The sequence below is a fragment of the Pseudophryne corroboree genome, chromosome 12 (assembly GCF_028390025.1).
Source record: "Pseudophryne corroboree isolate aPseCor3 chromosome 12, aPseCor3.hap2, whole genome shotgun sequence".
In the NCBI taxonomy this organism is placed as follows: domain Eukaryota; kingdom Metazoa; phylum Chordata; class Amphibia; order Anura; family Myobatrachidae; genus Pseudophryne; species Pseudophryne corroboree.
The window spans coordinates 6,915,712-6,938,050 of record NC_086455.1 but is presented as its reverse complement, the minus strand read 5'-3'; the positions used below and the strand labels follow the sequence as shown (position 1 = coordinate 6,938,050).

Sequence of the window (22,339 nt, the reverse complement as noted above, 5' to 3'; positions counted from 1 at the left end):
TTTTAGTAAGTAAAAGGGAAAAGAATACAGATTACAGCTTATACACTACAGACCTAACATTAATAACTAAACAGAATAACTAGACAAAAATATACACAATGGCGAACGAACGCAAACACAAATACATAGAATAAGAATGAATGGCTTACATTAAACGGGTAACAAAGTGGCCGCAGAGAAACATACCATACGGGGGAACACTCGCTAGCGCAACCGGATCCAGTCCTCCAATTATCCGACAGATAAATGTTGATGAGAGAGAGTACTGGCCGGTCAGGGGACAGTGACCTTTATATACACAACATACAGTACACTACAAAGGGCCCTACAATCTCATTGTTCATTGGACACAGGAATGTCTCTCTCCATTATAACAAAAGGTCATAGGTGGATTTGAACAGGTGGGCTGTGACTATTTCAAACTGTTCAGGTGGGAGGTATCCACAGGATTCCCGCCGCATGGATAATGAACTGCAAATATAGTAAATGTCCATAAACTTCTTATAGACATAACTATACGCAGGAGCGATTAATCTCTTCCTAACCAACACCGGAATGTTTCTAATAAAATACTCTTCAGTTAGGTACTAGACACCACTGTTCAACCTTTGTCAGACCCTTCGTATCATGCAAAGTGGAATCTCCATGTCCACGAACCATTTACACTAAACATACTTGCAGACATTATTAAATGGAATATTATCTACAAAACGCACTATTTTAGTTAACTATGTTATAAACGAGTCGCCCGCTACAAGCTCATAAACTCTACCGTAAATACGCATATACCGCGCGTAATCGCCGGAGCGAGTGTACGCAATTTGCGGACATGTGCACGTACGGCAGACTGAATGCACGAGCAGCGGGCATGTGCATGGGGTTAGTATATGGCAATGTGAAGCACAATATTTTTCGACTTTGACAGGATCATGGTGATGGAGGAGCACTGCCTTTAATTCCAACACTAGCATAAGAGATCAACTACTTTGGGCATAGAGTTTGGAGTATCTTAACCCTTCTGGTCAATGACAGCGGTGTACTGCAGCCTTAATGGCGGTACACACGGAGAGATCCATGCTTAAAATATAAGCTATCTGACTAGATTGCTTAGAAGTTAAGCACGGATCTCTCGTGGGTATGGCCCCCAGCGATAGTGATGCAGGTGGCACACTTCAGCGCTGTGTGAAGTGAGCGCCCCCTCCCCTTGCTCAGCACACATCTCGCTCCCAAATACTGTCCTCACTTGCTGGGACCACATTCCTCTCCCCCCCCAATCTCCCAGACACCATGCCCACGTTTTTTTTTTCTCTGCAGCTCCCAAATACTGTCCTCACTCGCTGTGGCATTCTTTTTCTCACCATCTCCCAGACACCATCCCCACGTTTTTTTTCTTTTACAGCTCCCAAACACTGTTTTCACTTGCTGGGACCACATTTTTTTTCACCACCATCTCCCAGGCACCGTCCCCACGTTTTTTTTCCCCCCACAGCTCCCAAATACTGTCCTCACTTGCTGGGACCAAATTTTATTTTTACCACCACACCATCCCCAAGTTTTTTTGTTTTTTTCTGTCCATAGCTCCCAAATACTGTCCTCACTTGCTGGGACCACATTTTTTTCCCCACCATCTCCCAGACACCGTCTCAGCGGATTTTTTTTTTTTTTTTAGAGCTCCTAAATACTATCACCAATTGCTGGGACCATATTCCCCCCCCCCCCCCCCCCCCCCATCTCCCAGACACCATCCTCACGTTTTTTTCCATAGCTCTCAAATATTGTCTTCACTTGTTGGGACCACTTTTTTTTCCCTACCATCTCCCAGACACCATCCACATGGTATTTTCCCCTTTTTTAAAGCTTCCAAATACTGTCCTCATATGCTGGGACCAAATTTTTTTCCCCACCACCTCCCAGACACCGTCCCCACTGGTTTTTTTCAAAGCTCCCAAATATGGTGCCAGCAAGTGAGGACAGTATTTTTTTCCCACCATCTCCCAGACACCGTAACTACTTTTTATTTTTTTATTTTGTGTTTCTCCACAGCTCCAAAACATTATCCTTACTTTCTGGGACTTTTTTCCCCACCATCCCCACATTTTGTTTTTTTTTTCTTTTGTACAGCTTCCAAAAACTGTCCTCACTAGTTGGAACCACATTTTTTCCCCCCCACCATCTCCCAGACACCATCCCCACATATTTCACAGCTCCCAAAGACGGTCCTCACTTGCTGGGACCACTTTATCCCAATCTCCCAGACACTGTCCGCACAGGGTTTTTTTGTTTTTGTTTTGTTTAACAGCTCAAGATACTCTCCTCATTTACTGGGACCTGATGTTTTTCTCCCCATCATCCCCCAGACACTGTCCCCACAATATTTGTTTTTTTTACAGCTCCCAAATATGGTGCCAGCAAGTGAGGACATACACATTATGTTAAGAACTGACTGTTGATAACGGTATTTCTCCTAAGTACACAGGATACATTGGGATATGATGGAGTGACAGCGGATTTGCACCAGTCAAAGCTTTCCGGCCACCCAACATGCAACGGGCCCATCCATATATTCACACCTGCTGGCTCAGGCAAATCAGTTGTTTTCCAAAGGTCAAGGCAGGAGCATCACATAGAGCCCTAATCAGGCGAGAAGAACACACATGCACACCCTTCCGTACAAGGAAGAGGTGAGTAAAAGGATCCTCAAATCAGGCGCGTCAGGGTGGGATCCCTGTGGACTTAGAAGAAATACCGTTACCAATGGTAAGTTCTTACCATAACTTATATTTCTCCTGCAGGGTCCACAAGGTATCCACAGGATAGATTGGGATGTCCCAAAGCAATTTAGTGGTGGGGACGCTCCTGATTGGACAGGAGAATCGTTTGCCCAAACTCATCGTCCGGAGATACTACATAATGTCTAATGAATGTGTTAATGTTAGACCATGTGGCTGCCTTACATATCTGTTCTGCTGAAACACCACACTGTGCTGCCCATGATGGACCTACCTTACTAGTAGAGTGAGCAGAGACATTAGCCGCACCAGGGAGATAAGCCTGAGAATATGCTTCCGAAATAGTCATCCGAAGCCACCTCGCCAGTGTCTGCTTATCAGCAGGCCATCCTCTCTTATGAAATCCATAGAGAGCAAAAAAAGAATGTCTGATAGCACTGGTACGATCTACGTAGATCCTTAAGGCACAGACTACGTCCAACGATGCATCTCCCATAGAAAGGTCCGGCCCTTGAAAACCCGGGACTACAATTTCTTCGTTAAGGTGGTATTTAGACACCACCTTAGGAAGATACCCAGATTTAGCTCTTAGACATAAGTAATCAGAGAATTTAACAGTATACTACACAATTTGTGACTGTCATCACTTTAAGATTTGTTAAATTGACACACAATCCGACCCTACCCTGCTTAGCACCAGCATTGAGGATCAGAATAGACAGAAAGCTGACAAAATTATAGCAAAGTTATCACACTACCAGTCAGTCACAGGTTATACATTAGTATAATAAGCAATATGGGCACAATCAACATTTCAAGTATGTAGAAGAACATATTACTGCATTACTTTATAAAAACGTATTTAGACGCATAACGAATGAAACCACAGTAATAGTATATAGACTCTCTTGCATTATGCACTTATCCAACTATTCAGAATCAAAAGGCATATAGAAACTTAGTGCTGTATAACCCTGTACTCAGTAGTGGGATACAGGGAGTCTTACTCCGCTTCCAGGACCAATCAGTATGTTTGCGAATGCTGAGTGGATCCAGATGCTGTAAGTTTACACTATTGCTCCGTGAACCTATAGTGAACACTGACGCACGAGTCACACAACCGCCTATGCTGTGACTGTGTCCCCCGAGTACACAGCGTCACGGATGGAAGCGAGAAAACCGTTCATGAACTGGGGGTAGGGGAGACCGGGGGAGCGTCCGACTCCCCACTGCTGACACCAACCCTAGGGATCGCAGCCTCATACTACCCCTGGAACCTATTATCCCTAGGGCCTAGCGCTGGTGCACTCTTGGTGGCAGCCGCGTCAGCAACTGTTTGGTAGTCTCCTCCCAAAACAGTGTGGCTGTGTCCGTGTTCCCCCTCTAAGCAGAACCGATGCCTTACTGTCTACCCGTGCTCCGGACACGGCCTGGTAACGTCTGCTGGACCTGCTAGTTTTATCCGACACAGACGCCCAACGAAACAGCACTGTACTCGTGGGTAAGCGTTGTCGCGAACCGGTGGGGAGTTGTTAGAGCGACTCTTTCTAAGGTACATTAAGAGACACTGTTTAGAAAGATCACTCAGAAAAAATAGTAAGACTATAAAAATAGAATAAAAAAAACCAACAACTTATGGCTGCTAAAAACCAGCAGCCCTTAGACCATGGTCCGGCTCCTGCTGCACCAAACAAAACTTTTGCCTGAGCCAGGGATATATGGACAGGCCCGCTGCATGCTGGGTGGCCAGAAAGCTTTGACCGTTTGGTGCAGATCCGCTGTCGCTCCACCATATCCCAATGTATCCTATGGATACCCTGTGGACCCTGCAGGAGAAAATAGGGAGTTGACATTTTTTGTGTCATCAATTTTCACCTCCACAATTGCACGTGTCAACATTTTTAAACTTTCTACCTATTCCATGTCGACATTTTGACCCATACAAAAGGGAAAATCCTGGCATTTATAGAAACTGAACTATAGGTGTCTGCTAGCTTTGCAGTCACGCCTAAAATTAAGGCGACTAATGGAGAAAACAGAGTGCACCAGATGTGATCATGTGAAATTTACCTTAGTGACATCTCTTGAGAGGTTGTCCACGTACAGTTTATGCTCCAGCTTTCCAGCAAAATAATGCCCTGTGGTCAGAGATAACAGCGACTGTTAGTCAGCTTTTAGGGACTTATTCCGCTATCCACATCACATCATATGGGTGCCAGTAACTAGTAGTCTGGAGACTGATGTCGGGAAGCTCAGTAAATACACGCAGAACCTAAACCTGCAGTGCCCCACAGTGGATGTTAATTTTGAGATTTTTGTGCGTGTATGAAATCCTTTTCTCAGTCTGTTGAATGCACTGGGACAATAAGAGGTACACACGTGAAGAACGGGAGCTTGGACACTTTAAATCTAGCTGCAAAGGCTCACGAGCTCATCTCAGTCTATGCCCCAGTGGATGCATGGGAGATCAGTAGTTGTCCTTAAAAGATCCTACAAAACCAGAGGTAGAGGGAAAACCCACTCTCTCCACAATCCCGAAAAAATAAGATTTTAAACCTACTGGTAAATCTTTTTCTCCTAGTCCGTAGAGGATGCTGGGGACTCCGTAAGGACCATGGGGTATAGACAGGATCCGCAGGAGACATGGGCACTATAAAGAAGTGGGTGTGCACCGACTCCTCCCTCTATGCCCCTCCTCCAGACCTCAGTTAGAGAACTGTGCCCAGAGGAGACGGACAGTACGAGGAAAGGATTTTTGTTAATCTAAGGGCAAGATACAAACAAGCCCACACCATCCACACAGTACAACTTGGAACATACAAACCAGTTAACAGTATGAAACAAAACAGCATCAGCCAGAGACTGATCAAAACTGTAACATAAAACTTATGTAAGCAATAACTATATACAAGTCTTGCAGAATTTTGTCCACACTGGGACGGGCGCCCAGCATCCTCTACGGACTAGGAGAAAAAGATTTACGGGTAGGTTTAAAATCTTATTTTTCTCTTACATCCTAGAGGATGCTGGGGACTCCGTAAGGACCATGGGGATTTTACCAAAGCTCCAGACCGGGCGGGAGAGTGCGGATGACTCTGCAGCACCAATTGAGCAAACATGAGGTCCTCCTCAGCCAATGTATCAAACTTGTAGAATTTAGCAAAAGTGTTTGACCCCGACCAAGTAGCCGCTCGGCAAAGCTGTAATGCCGAGACGCCTCAGGCAGCTGCCCAAGAAGAGCCCACCTTCCTAGTGGAATGGGCCTTTACCGAATTTGGTAACTGCAATCCAGCCGTAGAATGAGCCTGCTGAATCGTGTTACAGATCCAGTGAGCAATAGTCTGTTTAGAAGCAGGAGCGCCAACCTTGTTGGCTGCATACAGGACAAACCGTGCCTCGGTTTTCCTAACCTGAGCTGTCCTGGCTACATACATTTTTAAGGCCCTGACTACATCAAGGGACTTGGAATCCTCTAAGTCACCCGTAGCCACAGGCACCACAATAGGTTGGTTCATATGAAAAGATGAAACCACCTTAGGCAAAAATTGAGGACGAGTCCTCAATTCTGCTCTATCCACATGGAAAATCAGATAGGGGCTCTTGTGAGACAAAGCCGCCAATTCGGACACCCGCCCTGCAGATGTCAAGGCCAACAACATGACCACCTTCCAAGTGAGAAATTTTAATTCAACTGTTTGAAGAGGCTCAAACCAGTGAGATTTTAGGAACTGTAACACCACGTTCAGGTCCCATGGTGCCACTGGGGGCACAAAAGGAGGCTGGATATGCAGCACTCCCTTTACAAAAGTCTGGACTTCTGGGAGAGAAGCCAATTCCTTCTGAAAGAAAATTGATAGGGCCGAAATCTGTACCTTAATGGAGCCAAACTTTAGGCCCATATCCACTCCTGTCTGTAGAAAGTGGAGAAAACGGCACAGATGGAAATCTTCCGTAGGAACATTCTTGGCTTCACACCAAGATACATACTTCCTCCAGATACAGTGATAATGTTTCGCCGTCACCTCTTTCGTAGCCTTAATCAGAGTAGGGATGACCTCCTCCGGAATACCTTTCCCCGCTAGGATGTGGTGCGCCATGCCGTCAAACGTAACCGCGGTAAGTCTTGGAACACGCAGGGCCCCTGCTGCAACAGGTCTTCCCTCAGAGGAAGAGGCCACGGATCTTCTGTGAGCATTTCCTGAAGATCTGAATACCAGGCCCTTCGAGGCCAATCTGGAACAATGAGTATTGTCTGCACTCTTTTTCGTCTTATGATTCTAAGTATTTTTGAGATGAGCAGAAGAGGGAACACAGACCGACTGAAACACCCATGGCGTCACTAGGGCGTCCACCGCTACTGCCCGAGGGTCCCCTGACCTGGCACAATACCTCCGAAGCTTCTTGTTGAGGCGTGACGCCATCATGTCTATTTGAGGAAGTCCCCAATGACTTATCTCTGCAAAAACTTCTTGATGAAGTCCCCACTCTCCTTGATGGAGATCGTGTCTGCTGAGGAAGTCTGCTTCCCAGTTGTCCACTCCCGGAATGAAGACTGCTGACAGAGCGCTTACGTGATTTTCCGCCCAGCGAAGAATCCTGGTGGCTTCCGCCATTGCCACTCTGCTCCTTGTCCCGCCTTGGCGGTTTACATGAGCCACGGCTGTGACATTGTCTGATTGAATCAGAACCGGTAGGTCGCGAAGAAGATTCTCTGCTTGTCGTAGGCAGTTGTATATGGCCCTCAATTCCAGTACATTGATGTGTAGACAAGCCTCCTGGTTTGACCACAGTCCCAGAAAATGTCTTCCTTGTGTGACTGCTCCCCATCCTCGGAGGCTCGCGTCCGTGGTCACCAGAACCCAGTCTTGAATGCCGAACCTGCGACCCTCGAGAAGGTGAGCACTCTGCAGCCACCACAGGAGAGACACCCTGGCCCTGGTGGACAGGCCTATTTTCCGATGTATTTGTAGATGGGACCCTGACCACTTGTCCAGAAGGTCCCACTGAAACGTCCTCGCATGGAACCTGCCGAAGGGTATGGCCCCGTAGGTCGCCACCATTTTTCCCAGTACTTGAGTGCATTGATGGACTGACACTCTTTTCGGTTTTAACAGGTCTCTGACCATGTTCTGGAGTTCCTGGGCTTTTTCCATCGGGAGAAAAACCCTGTTTTGTTCCGTGTCCAGAATCATGCCTAAGAAAGATAGCCGAGTCGTTGGAACCAACCGTGACTTTGGTAGATTTAGAATCCAACCGTGTTGTTGTAACACTCTCAGGGAGAGCGACACGCTTTTCAGCAATTGATCTCTCGATCTCGCTTTTATCAGGAAATCGTCCAAGTAAGGGATAATTGTGACTCCCTGCCTGCGCAGGAGCACCATCATCTCCGCCATTACCTTGGTGAAAATCCTCGGGGCCGTGGAAAGCCCAAACGGCAACGTCTGAAACTGGTAATGGGTCCTGTACAGCGAATCTCAGGTACGCCTGATGAGGGGGATATATGGGGACATGAAGGTATGCATCCTTTATGTGTAGTGATACCATAAAATCCCCCCCTTCCAGGCTGGAGATTACTGCCCGGAGCGATTCCATCTTGATTTTGAACTTTTTCAAGTACAGGTTTAGGGATTTTAGATTTAGAATGGGTCTGACCGAGCCATCCGGTTTCTGGACCACAAACACGGTCGAATAGTACCCCTTCCCCTGTTGGACTAGGGGAACCTTGATAATCACTTGCTGTTGACAGTTTTTGAATTGCAGCTAAAACTATTTCCCTCTCTGGGGGAGAAGCTGGTAAAGCAGATTTGAAAAATCGGCGAGGAGGCACCTCTTCGAATTCCAGCTTGTAGCCTTGGGATACAATTTCCATCGCCCAAGGATCCACGTCTGACTGAACCCAGACCTGGCTGAAGAGTCGAAGACGTGCCCCCATCGGCGCGGACTCCCCAGCGTCATGCGGTGGATTTAGTAGAAGCCGAGGAGGACTTCTGCTCCTGGGAACTAGCCGTAGCAAGCATTCTTTTCCCTCTACCTTTAACTCTGGCGAGGAAGGAAGAATCCCGACCTCTTCTGGACTTATGCGACCAAAAGGACTGCATCTGATATTGTGGTGTTTTCTTTTGCTGTGGGGGAACAAAGTAAAAAAGTAGATTTACCCGCGGTAGCTGTGGAAACCAGGTCCGCGAGACCCTCCCCAAATAAAACCTCACCCTTGTAAGGCAAAACTTCCATATGTCTCTTTGAGTCAGCATCACCTGTCCATTGGCGGGTCCACAGGGCTCACCTAGCAGAAATTGCCATGGCGTTGGCTCTTGAACCTAACAGCCCAACATCTCTCGCAGCGTCTCATATATAAGGCTGCGTCTTTAATGTGACCCAAGGTCAATAAAATGCTATCCCTATCTAGGGTATCAATGTCAGATGACAAGTTATCTGCCCATGCTGCTACTGCGCTACAAACCCAAGCCGACGCTATTGCCATGTGCATAAATTGATTTTAAGGTAGTTTCCTCTCAGCGATCAGCAGGATCCTTGAGGGCTGCCGTGTCTGGAGACGGTAGCACCACCTTTTTGGACAAGCGCGTCAAAGCCTTGTCCACCCTGGGCGAGGATTCCCACCGTAACCTGTCCTGTGCAGGGAAAGGATACGCCATAAGAATTCTCTTGGGAATCTGCAGTTTCTTGTCTGGAGTTTCCCAAGCCTTTTCAAAGAACGCGTTTAGCTCATGAGATGGGGGAAAGGTTACCTCAGGTTTCTTTTCCTTAAACATGCGCACCCTCGTGTCAGGGACAGAGGGGTCATCTGTGATATGCAAAACATCTTTTATTACAATAATCATATAATGAATACTTTTGGCCACCCTTGGGTGTAACCTCGCATCATCGGAGTCGACACTGGAGTCAGAATCAGTGTCGGTATCAGTGTCTGCTACTTGGGACAGGGGACGTTTCGGAGACCCTGGAGGGCCCTATGATACAGCCAAAGCCATGGATTGACTCCCTGTTTTTTCTCTGGACGCTGCTTTGTCCATTCTCTTATGCAATAAAGACACATTTGCATTTAAAACATTCCACATATCCAACCAATCCGGTGTCGGCATCGCCGACGAAGACACCACAATCATTTGCTCCACCTCCTCCTTAGATGAGCCTTCCGCTTCAGACATGCCGACACACACGTACCAACACCCCTACACACTCAGGGATAGATATATATATATATATATATATATAAACATACATACATACATACATACATACACACACACGCAGTATATGGAGACAGTCCCCCAATAAGGCCCTTTGGAGAGACAGAGAGAGAGTATACCAGCACACACCCAGCGCCACCGGACACTGGAATAAAATCCCAGTCAGTACAGCGCTTTTATATAAATAAACTCACTACGCCAAATAAATGTGCACCCCCTCCCCCCCTCTTTTTTGCCCTCTGTACATGTGTTCAGCAGGGGAGAGTCCAGGGAGCCAGCTTATCTGCAGCGTGCTGTGGAGAAAATGGTGCTGGTTAGTGCTGAGGAATCAAGCTCCGCCCCCCTCACCGGCGGGCTTCGATCCCGCTCAAATCTTTATACTGGCGGGGTTTTTTGTAATGTACTGCCTCCGCAGTATATATCTATGCCAGTGTCCCTAGAGGTTTCATAATTGCTGCCCAGGACGCCCCCCCTGCGCCCTGCACCCATACAGTGCCGCTAGTGTGTGTGTGAATGTGGGAGCAATGGCGCGCAGCGTTACCGTTGCGCAGTACCTCATTGAAGATCTGAAGTCCTCTGCCGCCTTTGAAGTCTTCTTTCTTCTCATACTCACCCGGCTTCTATCTTCCGGCTCTGTGAGGAGGACGGCGGCGCGGCTCCGGGACGAACGGCGAGGGTGAGACCTGCGTTCCGACCCTCTGGAGCTAATGGTGTCCAGTAGCCTAAGAAGCAGAGCCTATTATCTAAGTAGGTCCGCTTCTCTCCCCTCAGTCCCACGATGCAGGGAGCCTGTTGCCAGCAGTGCTCCCTGAAAATAAATAACCTAACAAAATTATTTTTTCAGAGAAACTCAGGAGAGCTCCCTGTAATGCACCCAGTCTCCTCTGGGCACAGGATCCAACTGAGGTCTGGAGGAGGGGCATGGAGGAGCCAGTGCACACCCATCTAAAGTCTTTAGAGTGCCCATGTCTCCTGCGGAGCCAGTCTATACCCCATGGTCCTTACGGAGTCCCCAGCATCCTCTAGGACTTAAGAGAAAGACAACAAAGCAAGAAACAAAACCAAACAAATTGCATAAAGTGCATCTAGTACCCAATAGTGTACTAGAAAATTATTTGACAAACACCAAAACCCATTTTATCCTTCTCATTCACTGGGGGAGGAGAAGGGGGGGGCGACACTATAATAACATGGGGATGCGGCAAAGGCCCATACACACTTGCCGATAAAATGAGCTTTGTCCTCATATCCCCCCCCCACCCCCCCCTGGCGACGTTGTTAATTTTAATCGGCAAGTGTGTATGCCGCTAGCAACAAACGATACACAGCCCCAAGGGTCGGCAACTATCGTTGGTTGCTGTCGGCAGTTCATGCAAGCATGGCAGGCGGCTGCGTCACGTCACTGAGCGATATGGGCAGTCATATAGCTCCGTGTGTACAGGCGGCCCCCAACTGCCCTTCCTGGGAGGTGACACACTAGACGACGCACATAGAGTGACATCAAGTGTGTGTGAGCCTTTAGGGAAGGTAGGCCAAGAAGAAGTTGCAATGCACAGTAAAATCAAGTCCAAATTTTCTTTCATCTCTGAAAGCAAAACCAGGAGACCTCCACTGGTATGGCGGAAAACACCCTCAGAGTTACAGGGATAATCTGACCTGCCCCAAATATAAGTATTGAAGTAAACCAGAAAGTGCCACCCAGAGGGCACAGAGTATAGGTGGTGAGGAGTGTCCAGACAGTGTAGAGATTTATAATGCACATGCTTATGGCTGAGCCTCTATACCAGTGGTTCTCATCATCGGTCCTCAAGTACCCCCAACAGTTCATGTTTTCCAGGTCACCTAGCTGGTGCATAGGAGTATTCATTACTCACCGACACATTATAAAAGACCCACAGATGGAGAAAATTATTTCACTTGCAATCCTGTGAGGAGATCTGGAAAACAAACTGTTGGGGGTATTGAGGCCAGAGGTTGAGAACCACTGCTCTATACCCTATAAAGGGTCTTCAGTGTCCCAGAAGTGGATGAAAGAGAAAATGTACTTTGCATAGAGATTCCCATTAATGGTTGGGTCAGTGCACTTCATATCATATTTGTATACAGAAAAAAATATTAATAACTGTAATTTAGGGGTATATTCAATAAGGATCGGATCCATTCTGACATGCATTTGTCGGAATGGATCTGACAACCCCTACTCAATCTCATTTCAATTCGACTTTTAAAAAGTCGAATTGAGATGAGGTACCCTGAGGAGGAGAGGGAGTGGGAGCCGCAGGGACAGCCGCGAGCAGACGGAGATCAGCGCTTACAGCAACGCTGCAGGAGGATGTCACACAGCCGGCCGACCTCACGGCAGTGTCCACCCGGCTCCAGCAAGCGTGACCTCACTTGCTGGAGCCGGGTGGACGCTGCCTTGAGCGGCACGGCTGTGAGACATCCTGCTGCAGCGCTGATCTCCCCCTGTGGCTCCCCCCTCTCCTCCTCTGAGTCCCACATCTCAGTCTGACATTTTTTTTATGTCGGACTGAGATGGTCGGAAACGGGGCCAAATTCAACAGGAATCCTGTCGAATTTGGCCCCGTTTTATTCAAGAGTACGTGAATCGGCAGCTTTACCGCCTATTCACGTACTATTAGACAAGTCGAATTTCACGACTTGTCGAATAAAAACTGCTGGGACTGAATAGGTCGAATCACTATTCGACCTTCTAAAGTCGAAAACTGCCGTCTTTTCGACAGACGGCAGTTTTCGACCCTAATTGAATATACCCCTTAGAGGTAAAGGTCCCATTAACCCAACACAAACTGTCCTCTTACCGCACGAGCTGCTGGGGATCTCTTGGTCATTTGACTCGGACTGTAGGACTGTCTTCAGATCCTGAAATATAATAGACCAGCACATTACAATAAAGACCATTACACACAAATATACACAAGGCTGTGATCAATAACTGTGTGAACGTACTGATGTAGAGTTGCGCCTCCCTATAATTACAGTCCAGACTCGTAGAAAATAGATAGCACATTCATAAAGTGATTAAGGAAATTTGCACCTTAATCACTGGACTGCACACCCTATTACTACAGATATTAAGAGGTGCTATCATGCTGAGGCTTCTACAGTCAGACAACTGAGTGGTCAGCGGATCTTTCTCTTCCAGCGTTGGCAGCAGAGCGCGCTATATACATTTATATATCTATATTTTATATAGTCTCATGATACATATAGAAGGTCAGGATAAAAACCGCATACAGTGACCTTGAACAGAAAGGTACGGAGGCCACCGCCCATATGAGCCTACAAGCTAAGAGGCTCAGTGAGAACGTGTAGCAGATGGATGGGAAACCGCGTTATTATGACAAGATAGCAGCATCCCCAGCCTCTGCCGGCGCCAATGGTGCATCATTGCAGACACCAGGAGAGATAGCAGAACCGTTACTGCCAAAGGATGAATGGGGATGGCAGTTACACTCTCTGGGCTCAGATGAACGAAGATATCCTGAACAACCGGCTATTTTGTTTAATGACTCCTGTACGCCGCTTTGAAATTTCCCATTGCCTTCACAAGCTGTAAAGGCTTTATATTTTTGAGGACATGAAACGGAGCTGAGAGGAGCAGATTGTCGCTTTTTGATACCCACTCTCATGCACGTGTGACAATGAAAACACTGAGGATATCCCTAAGGGAGAGTACACTCAGAAATAGCTGGCATCTAGGTCTCCACCAGCCATACCCAAGGTTTTCCCTGTGGAGACCATGAACTCCACCCCAGGCAAAAATTCATTTTAATGTGCAAAAAGAAGCCAAGGAAAGATGGAAAAATCTCCAAAAGGCATCAAATTACAGATTAGACATTCTTATAACATGTCAAAAAAAGTTCGATTTTATTTCCATCATTTACACTTTCAAAAGAACAGAAAACAAAAAATGGCGTCTGCAAAAGTTTGGGCACCCTGCAGAGTTAATACCTTGTACTGCCCCCTTTGGACAGCTGAGACCTGGCAGTGTCATGGATTGTTCTCAATCATCGTCTGGAAAGACCAGGTGATGTCAATCTCAAAGGTTTTAAAAGCCCAGACTCATCTGACCTTGCTCCAACAATCAGCACCATGGGTTCCTCTAAGCAGTTGTGTAGAACACTGAAACTGAGAATAGTTGACGCTCACAAAGCAGGAGAAGGCTATAAGAAGATAGCAAAGCGTTATCAGATGCCCATATCCTCTGTTCGGAATGTAATTAAGAAATGGCAGTCGTCAGGAACAGTGGAAGTTAAAGCAAGATCTGGAAGACCAAGAAAAATATCAGACAGAACAGCTAGCAGGATTGTGAGAAAAGCAAGTCAAAATCCACGTTTGACTGCACGATCCCTCCAGGAAGATCTGGCAGACACTGGAGTTGTGGTACACTATTTCACTATAAGGAGATACTTGTACAAATATGGTCTTCATGGAAGAGTCATCAGAAGAAAACCTCATCTACGTCCTCACCACAAAAATCAGCGTTTGAAGTTTGCAAATGAACATATAGACAAGCCTGATGCATTTTGGAATAAAGTTCTGTGGACCGATGAGGTTAAAATAGAACTTTTTGGCCGGAATGAGCAAAGGTACGTTTGGAGAAGGAAGGGCACAGAATTTAATGAAAAGAACCTCTGTCTAACTGTTAAGCATGGGGGTGGATCAATCATGCTTTGGGGTTGTATTGCAGCCAGTGGCACAGGGAACACTTCACGAGTAGAAGGAAAAATGGATTCAATAAGATTCCAGCAAATTTTGGACGCTAACTTGATGCCATCTGTGAAAATGCTGAAGTTAGAGAGAGGCTGGCTTCTACAAATGGATAATGATCCTAAACACACCTCAAAATCCACGGTGGATTACATCAAGAGGCGTAAACTGTAGGTTTTGCCATGGCTTTCACAATCTCCTGACCTCAACATAATTGAAAATCTATGGATAGACCTTAAAAGAGCAGTGCGTCACAGACAGCCCAGGAATCTCAAAGAACTGGAAGACTTTTGTAAGGAAGAATGGGCGAAGATAACTCAAACAAGAATTGAAAGACTCTTGGCTGGCTACAAAAAGCGTTTACAAGCTGTGATACTTGCCAAAGGGGGCAGTACAAGGTATTAACTCTGCAGGGTGCCCAAACTTTTGCAGACGCCATTTTTTGTTTTCTGTTCCTTTGAAAGTGTAAATGATGGAAATAAAATAGAACTTTTTTTGACATGTTATAAGAATGTCTTATCTGTAATTTGATGCCTTTTGGAGATTTTTCCATCTTTACTCGGCTTCTTTTTGCACATTAATATGAATTTTTGCCTGGGGTGCCCAAACTTTCAATCCCGTGTGTGTGTGTGTGTGTGTGTGTGTGTGTGTGTGTGTACATACATACATACATACATATATATACACATACACAAATGAAGAATTCAGTGTACCTGGCCAGGCGGAATGGCAAAGCTACTCTGCTAGGTTCCTCATATCGGGACACCCAGGACGCATTTACCAATCTGATAGAAGGAACCATTTTCAGAAACAGCCTTTGCTACCCCTTTGTAAGCCTGTGGAACTAGCTAAGTATTATACCTAGCCATGGTCTATTTAGAAGTCTATCATCCCATCTACGCTCTTCACAAGCAATATAGACTAAGGGGGGAGATGTATTAACCATGCGCACAGTGCCGAAATGGCTCTTCCCACTTTACCTTTTTTTTTTTTTTTTAATTCCTTTTTTTATTTCAGTTGAAGCATAACAAAAAATTCCACTTTGCCTTTTTACAGTTCCTATACTGCCCCGCACATAGACACCATGCACACACTGCCACAGTAATACAAGGTGGAGAAGCGTTATCGCACATGATACCATTTCTCCTCCATAATGTCAGTTTATACTTCTATCTAAGTCCTCTAGGCCCTGACCACATCCAGAGAGTGAAAAGTGGCCTCTTCTTCCAGAGAACCACCCGGAGTACAGCTGGGATCACAATGTCCCGATTCCGGTGGAAGCTGAAGAAAAGTTTGGGTTGAAAGGCAATCCTAGTTGGAGAACAGCCCTATCTTCAAAGTAAAAAGGAGACAATAGAGAAGTGTCCAGCTCCAAAATTTTGCTGGCTGTAGAGATGGCATATATCAGCATTTCCCAAACCGGCAGTGAGTGTTTTCAAGGTGTCCTCAGGCACCTGTAGATCATTTGTTAGGCAATTAACACCACCTGTGCTCCAGCTGGGTGATATGGAAAACATGCACGGTTAGGGTTCTATGAGGACTGGCTTTGAGAAACACTGGCCTAGACAAAAGGTAGTCTTACAGGTAAGAAACGTCAACTCAATCAAAAATCCTAGAGTTGGAAAGGAGGGTGCTGAAAGACAGTGAGCACCATTTTCGATACCCCACTGGGGGAGAGGTATGGAGGCTACATAGGCACCACTTTCCTTTAAGTGTCAACATCCGTTAAATGTGGGAGATTTCTCTGAAAGAAAAATCGGGTACAAGTCGGATCTCAAGATATTTTATAAACCATTTTATCACTAATGGAAGGAATGCTACTGGAGATATCGGGTAAAACAGACAGAGGCCCTGAGGCACTGTCATGGTGTCTACCAACACCACCTTTGGATCCCTTGACAGACTTTTGGATGAACGGAATTGCTTGCTAAGAAAATCTGCTTCCCAGTTCTTCTCCAGCCTTGAGATGAACATGTGGATAAGTGGAACATTTTGCTCTACCTATCGCATGAACTTGCTGGTTTCTCTTATAATCTGGGAGCTCCTGGTGCCACCCTGATTGAGAGGGTGGCTGTCATTAGTGAGCGCCCGACCGAGCAATTCAATTGTTGCTTAGTTCAAGCGTCAGTTAGCTGCAGGAGACACATTTCTGCATGCAGGATCATGAATGCGCCAAGTCTCCCATTTGAGCATCCTAACCAGGACTTTAGATGGGTTTTAGCCGCTATACGAGGCTAAACCCGGTCTATCTGGGCGCAACAGCGGTAAATGGTGCCCGGGAACAGCTGAACTACTTTGTCGAGTGCCCTTTATTACAACGGTGTCCAAAACAACGGAACAGCCCATAAAGACTTTGTTTTACTTTAAAGTGCTTAATTTTTTGTCCGGATAACCACAGTATAGTTATAACTTACATCAGTTACATAAAACGGGAAATTTTCATTGAATGTTCCATCTTCAGCTTTCACGTCTGTTATGGTAGAGAAAAAATAAATTAATTTAAAAAAAGACTACAGTATTACTAATATACAATATCATGTTTTTCCATTCCCAAGTGGAGGCTGCAGACTTCTCTCCTCCAGCTTACCTTTAGCAGGGAGCCTCATGGTGCTGTCAGAGGCTGGTACAGGAGCCTTTACCTGTAACTACAAAAGAAAACACTGCCTAAGAATATTTAAAATTAAACCAGGGCTGAATCCTGACCCATTACCTGACCAAAGATTTCACCTGTCACCCAGTGCTCCAGTCACCATCTTCCTGCAACCACTGTAGGTCAGTGACTGAATCCACGAGATTACATACCCACCCAACCTTTGCAGGAAAACCTTCTATGTCTGACAGGTTTTCCTGCAATGGTTGGGTATGGGATAGTGACGTCTCTCGCACGTCAAGTACAACTCTCTCCTCCATAGCGAATGTCTATACCCACATCTCACCTCGCTCACTATCTCTTCTAGTGGCTGCCTGCCCCTAGTAGTGTAAGGCTACTCCTTTGCTCCCGTACATCTCGGCTGTAGGGTGTACTGAGAATTGTGCTGCTAATTGTTACCTGCTCTCTGTTTTAGTTAATCAGTTATTGTAATGTTAAGTTCATTGTACCCTGTATTGTTCCAATATCTGACGTACGTGAAAAGCTTATGGCGAATTATAAATAAAATGTAATAGGCTGCATTCTCAGTGATGTCACTGGATCCTAGCGATATGATTGGATGCACCGCCGTAAAATTAGGTCTAAATCACAAAATGGATGCATAAGAGAAAATAAGAGGTTTTGGGACAATACATGTTCCGAGAAATATATGGCTATAAACCTGCACACAAAATGTTATGTACTAAGCAAGAAAGCATCTATCGCTGAAACAATAGTTTAATGCACTACAGTTTTGCCGTTAAGTTTGCCATGCCCTGCAGAAGAGCGTACGCATCTATAGGCCCTCCCTCTTGAAGTTGAGTGGAGCCAATGGGCATTGGCACGTATGAAGAGCTTAATGAGGGTGTGGATGGAAAAGCGGGTTATACTCAAGAGGCCCATACATAAAGATACACGTCTTTCACCTAAAGTCTCGCACCAAGGACAGGTTTGGTGCAAGTGTGCACAGATCATGGCAGCTATGAAGCCTTGCGCATGGAAAAGGGTGGCGCGGCAGAATAGATCTCTACAGCTCCGCACATTCTCACCCATGCACACGATTCAAGTAACTACAGTCGACCAGCGTATAACTGTGCACCATTCCCACCTACAGCTAGTGAGAGACTATCACCTGCAGGGCGCCTGGCTTTCTTTTATAATCCCTGGAAGATGGCTTCACGATCAGATTACGGCCATAGAGGGAGGTCCCGTTCAGTTTGGTGATGGCTTGCGAGGCGTTCTCCTCTGACGTCAATTGAACAAATGCATAGCTGTAAATGAGAAACAAAACTTACGCACGCACCCAAGGAGTACCAGCAAATCTGACATCATGTAACGGAAACAGATAGAGCAGCGGCTGCTTTCATCTCACAAACACATCAGAGATCGTAGTATAAGATCTTGTTACAGTGACAGTAATTTCCTGTTTAGGAGCTCCTTTGGTATTGGTTCTGCATGACGGGCAGAAAGAACGCTACATACGCTTTAGCTTGCATAGACTTTGTAACACTTATAGAACTTAGGTAAAATGAAAATGGTGAGGATGGGAGAGGCAGGCTGTGAAAGAACGAGAGTCTGGGAGCTTCTGACAATCTTCCCCCCTTCAACAGCAACCAGACCCAACACCTTAAACCTCAGGAGGGTGTGAGCGGTCTCTGGACTGGTTGAGTAAAACAACTGAACAGCTCCCAGGATCGTTACTACCATATGGTTCTGTGGCCGGAGACTCGTCCAACATGATAAACTTGTGGTGCATTCGCCATTATCTAAATGGACGAGACACTGCTTGGTACCATTTACTGTAAAAGTATGTTTAATAATGTTATATGTAGTACTCTATGTATGACTGTAGAATTGCATATTTAAAATGCACTGACATTAGGAAACCGTTCCTGAGACATTCTCACAGAGGAAGTCATATTGTAATGAACCTAGTCAGTGCACTCTAGGCGACATCTTGGATCTTGGCAGTATCCTCTTGAAAGGCGTTAATGAAAGACTTGTGTTTCTCTATGTAAAGCGTCTAGTAGATTTGAAATCAATGTTTTCATGTACATTTCTCATACAGATTCTGTACGAGGGGCAGGAAGAAAATTTTGCTGCACCTTTTTGAAATGTAATTTTTATTTATGTGTTGTAAGATAGCTGGTCTGATTGATATCCAAATCCTAAAAAAGGTATATGGGGAGGATTTCACCATGCTAATGTGTCTTCTGGCTCTATGAAGAGGGCTGTGAGCCCCGAGTCGGAGAGAAAGTTATTTTCGGACTGATACCCCTTTCACACAAAGTCAAATTACCAGGTGAAGAAGTTGAATGCCGGGTAAAAGCCAGGATTTACAGACATTGCTATCTGAAAAGAGTACGAGAGAGATATGTGTTGTAAACATCTTGTACGCTGTACCCTCTGAGCAATGCTCGGAAAGAGGACAGTTCTTTTCAAAGAGTTTTTTTGAGCAATTACCATCTAGCCTACAAAGCGCCTGCCTTCTTCTTGCGACCAGCAGGAATGCAACACAAACACACGCAACCCCGTTCTCCGCCTTCTCTGCGCTGAGCACAACGTCTCCAGCTGCCGATGCAGGCTTTGATCAATTGTGGTCTAACAGCAGTCAGCAGGTGTGGCAGCAGCATATCCTTGCATACACAGCAGCAGGCGGGTCAGGTGCCGATGACAGGAGAGCCATGAGCAGAAACGCGGTTCCAAGTGCAGATGGTAGGAGCATGGTGGTAGCGGCAAAATACTCGTCCACTGCACAGTGGGTGGAGTCAGTAACAGGCGGTTACTGACAGTAAAAGGGAATCCCTGTTGGCCAGGTCCCGTGAGACCCACAACCAATCTGATCGCTTGCTGCATCTGGTCAAAAGCTCAAATTCTTGCAAATTTTAAGAAGCAGTTCCAATCCTTGCTCACAAAGTGCTCATGTCCAACATCAGGGGTAGGCAACCTGTGGCAGTCTTACTGCTGTGTAACTACACATCCCAGCAAGACCTGCTACAGTTTTATTATGCCCTAGCAACAAACCTGTAGTAAGGGACATTGGCATATGTAGTTTCAAAGCAGCCATATTGCCACAGGTTGTCCTACATTATCAGTGTAACTTATTCCTGGGAATACAAAGAGTAGAAGCCAGCAAAGCCCGAGAGACCAGCACCGTAGCCAGCAGTAAAAGGATAGAGAGGTGCACGCAGATTTAAATTAGGGTGCAGGTAACACTATTACTAGAGTTCAGTAAATAAACAATACCATCTCTGATCACGATGCATCATCCTCACATGAACTGGCTCATAGTCTTTGAAGACAGTCAAAATGTCATTCTGAAACAGAACATACCCAACCTTCAGCATCATAGAAAATAAATCAGTATTTTCCATTTAGTAGTATAAAGTAATACACTGAGCAGAGAAACTTACAATTTATTGGTATAATAATGGAATACAATGTTCCAGCTTGAAAACTAGTGGTGCACTGGGAGAACCTCTCCAAATAGAGCTTACGATCTAGTGGTACTATCACAATTCCTACAGCAGTCCGTTTAGGTTCCAATGTATAGATTGACAGTCAACACCATATGGTGGACATGGTCAAAAATACAGTTAAAAAGTAGCCTGTGCTTAAGGTCGACAAGTTAAAAAGGTTGACATGACAACAGCCAATGAGCTTGTGATTTTTTTTCATGTTTTTCCAATTTTGCCAATCCACGTGGACTACAATTGGGAATAGTGACCTGTAGCAAGTATAGCGATAGCGAGCCACCTTACCTGAAGCATGGCAAGTGAGGCGGCCTGTTAGATTACACATTTCCACTAATTGGGGTCAGATATGGTCAGTGTTCATTCTAGCACCCTGCACCTTTCAAATCCCGTGCAGTTCCTCTTTCCTGCCGGGGGTGTCACTCACTGCTCTGGTGCTTCTCAGCACACACAGGTCTGTATCACAGCACTGAGTAACAGATCAGAGTGCCGAGAAGCAGCACAGCAGAGTGCGACACCCCAGGCAGGAAAGAGGAACTGCACGGATTTTGAAAGGTGCAGGGTGCTAGAATGAACACTATATGGTTAAACATACAAAATGACAGCCCCAAAAAACCCCATCTTGTGTCGACCATTTCCATGTCAACCGTTTGACCTTAACCACTATGTTTTCCTTGTCAACCTAATGCATGTCGACATAAGTGGCCGACCTAATGATGCTGCCTAATTACTATAGATCTTGCATACCCCACCCAATCATTTTACCATCTAGTGGAACAAAGAGGACCCTGTAAGCTTCTATGCTAATGGTTATATGAGAAACTCTCCCTAAGTCTATACCGTTATACAGGTTTATACTCAGAGGACCAGGAGAGAAGACAGAAGATAACGCCGTCTGTCATTTACAACAGGGCACCATTTCTAGAGCAACACACATTGGTTGTAGCGTTTCTTGGCAACTTATGGCGCACCAGCCGCCTGCAAAAGGTCTGATATTCAGTCCACCAACTGGTGACATCACTGAGGTAGAAGGCACAGTGATGCCTCTTGTTTGTGGCATGCTGAAAAAAAGGTTTTCAAACCAAGGTAAAACACAGTAGTCCTGGAGAACGTTGACGCCAACGTAGCATTCCTGGTGAGCTGATCTTCGCACACCGCCAGATGCGTCCGGGAACAATTAGCGGTCAGGGTGATAAGCAATCACAGCGGCAGCTGCATTTTTTCATCCTGCTCTACATTCTGTTATCTTGTATTTGTAAGGCACAACGAGGGTTCCGTATCGCCGTACAAGGGGGATAGATCAATTCACACGCACATTACAGAACAATGCGAGGTGAAGTACAGGCAAAACTGTGCCGCTAGCCCTGATTGAAGCACTGCATTACAGGTGTGCTTCTGGAAGCGCCAGAAACTCTTCCTGCAGCACTAAGCTGAGGCATCAAGTAGTGAAGTGTGGTGAAGAGGACCAGTGAAGCAATTGCCCATAACAACCAATCAGCACTGAGGTAACATATCATGTACATTCTATAAAATGATCGGTAGAAGTTGATTGGTTGGTGTTGGCAA

General features: G+C 45.9%; 1 protein-coding gene across 3 annotated transcripts in view; it reads right to left on the bottom strand.

The window, feature by feature from the left end:
- Positions 1-22,339, bottom strand: part of TDRD10 (tudor domain containing 10) — a 44,242-nt gene that overhangs the window by 17,485 nt on the left and 4,418 nt on the right. For all 3 annotated transcript variants that reach the window (XM_063946833.1, XM_063946832.1, XM_063946834.1), the window contains exons 4-9: positions 20,547-20,617; positions 18,433-18,571; positions 17,259-17,316; positions 17,086-17,141; positions 12,760-12,820; positions 4,800-4,867 (exon numbers count right to left, since the gene is read on the bottom strand). In XM_063946833.1, the coding sequence (XP_063802903.1) occupies positions 4,800-4,867; positions 12,760-12,820; positions 17,086-17,141; positions 17,259-17,316; positions 18,433-18,571; positions 20,547-20,617 (453 nt within the window). The remainder of the gene's footprint in view (positions 1-4,799; positions 4,868-12,759; positions 12,821-17,085; positions 17,142-17,258; positions 17,317-18,432; positions 18,572-20,546; positions 20,618-22,339) is intronic.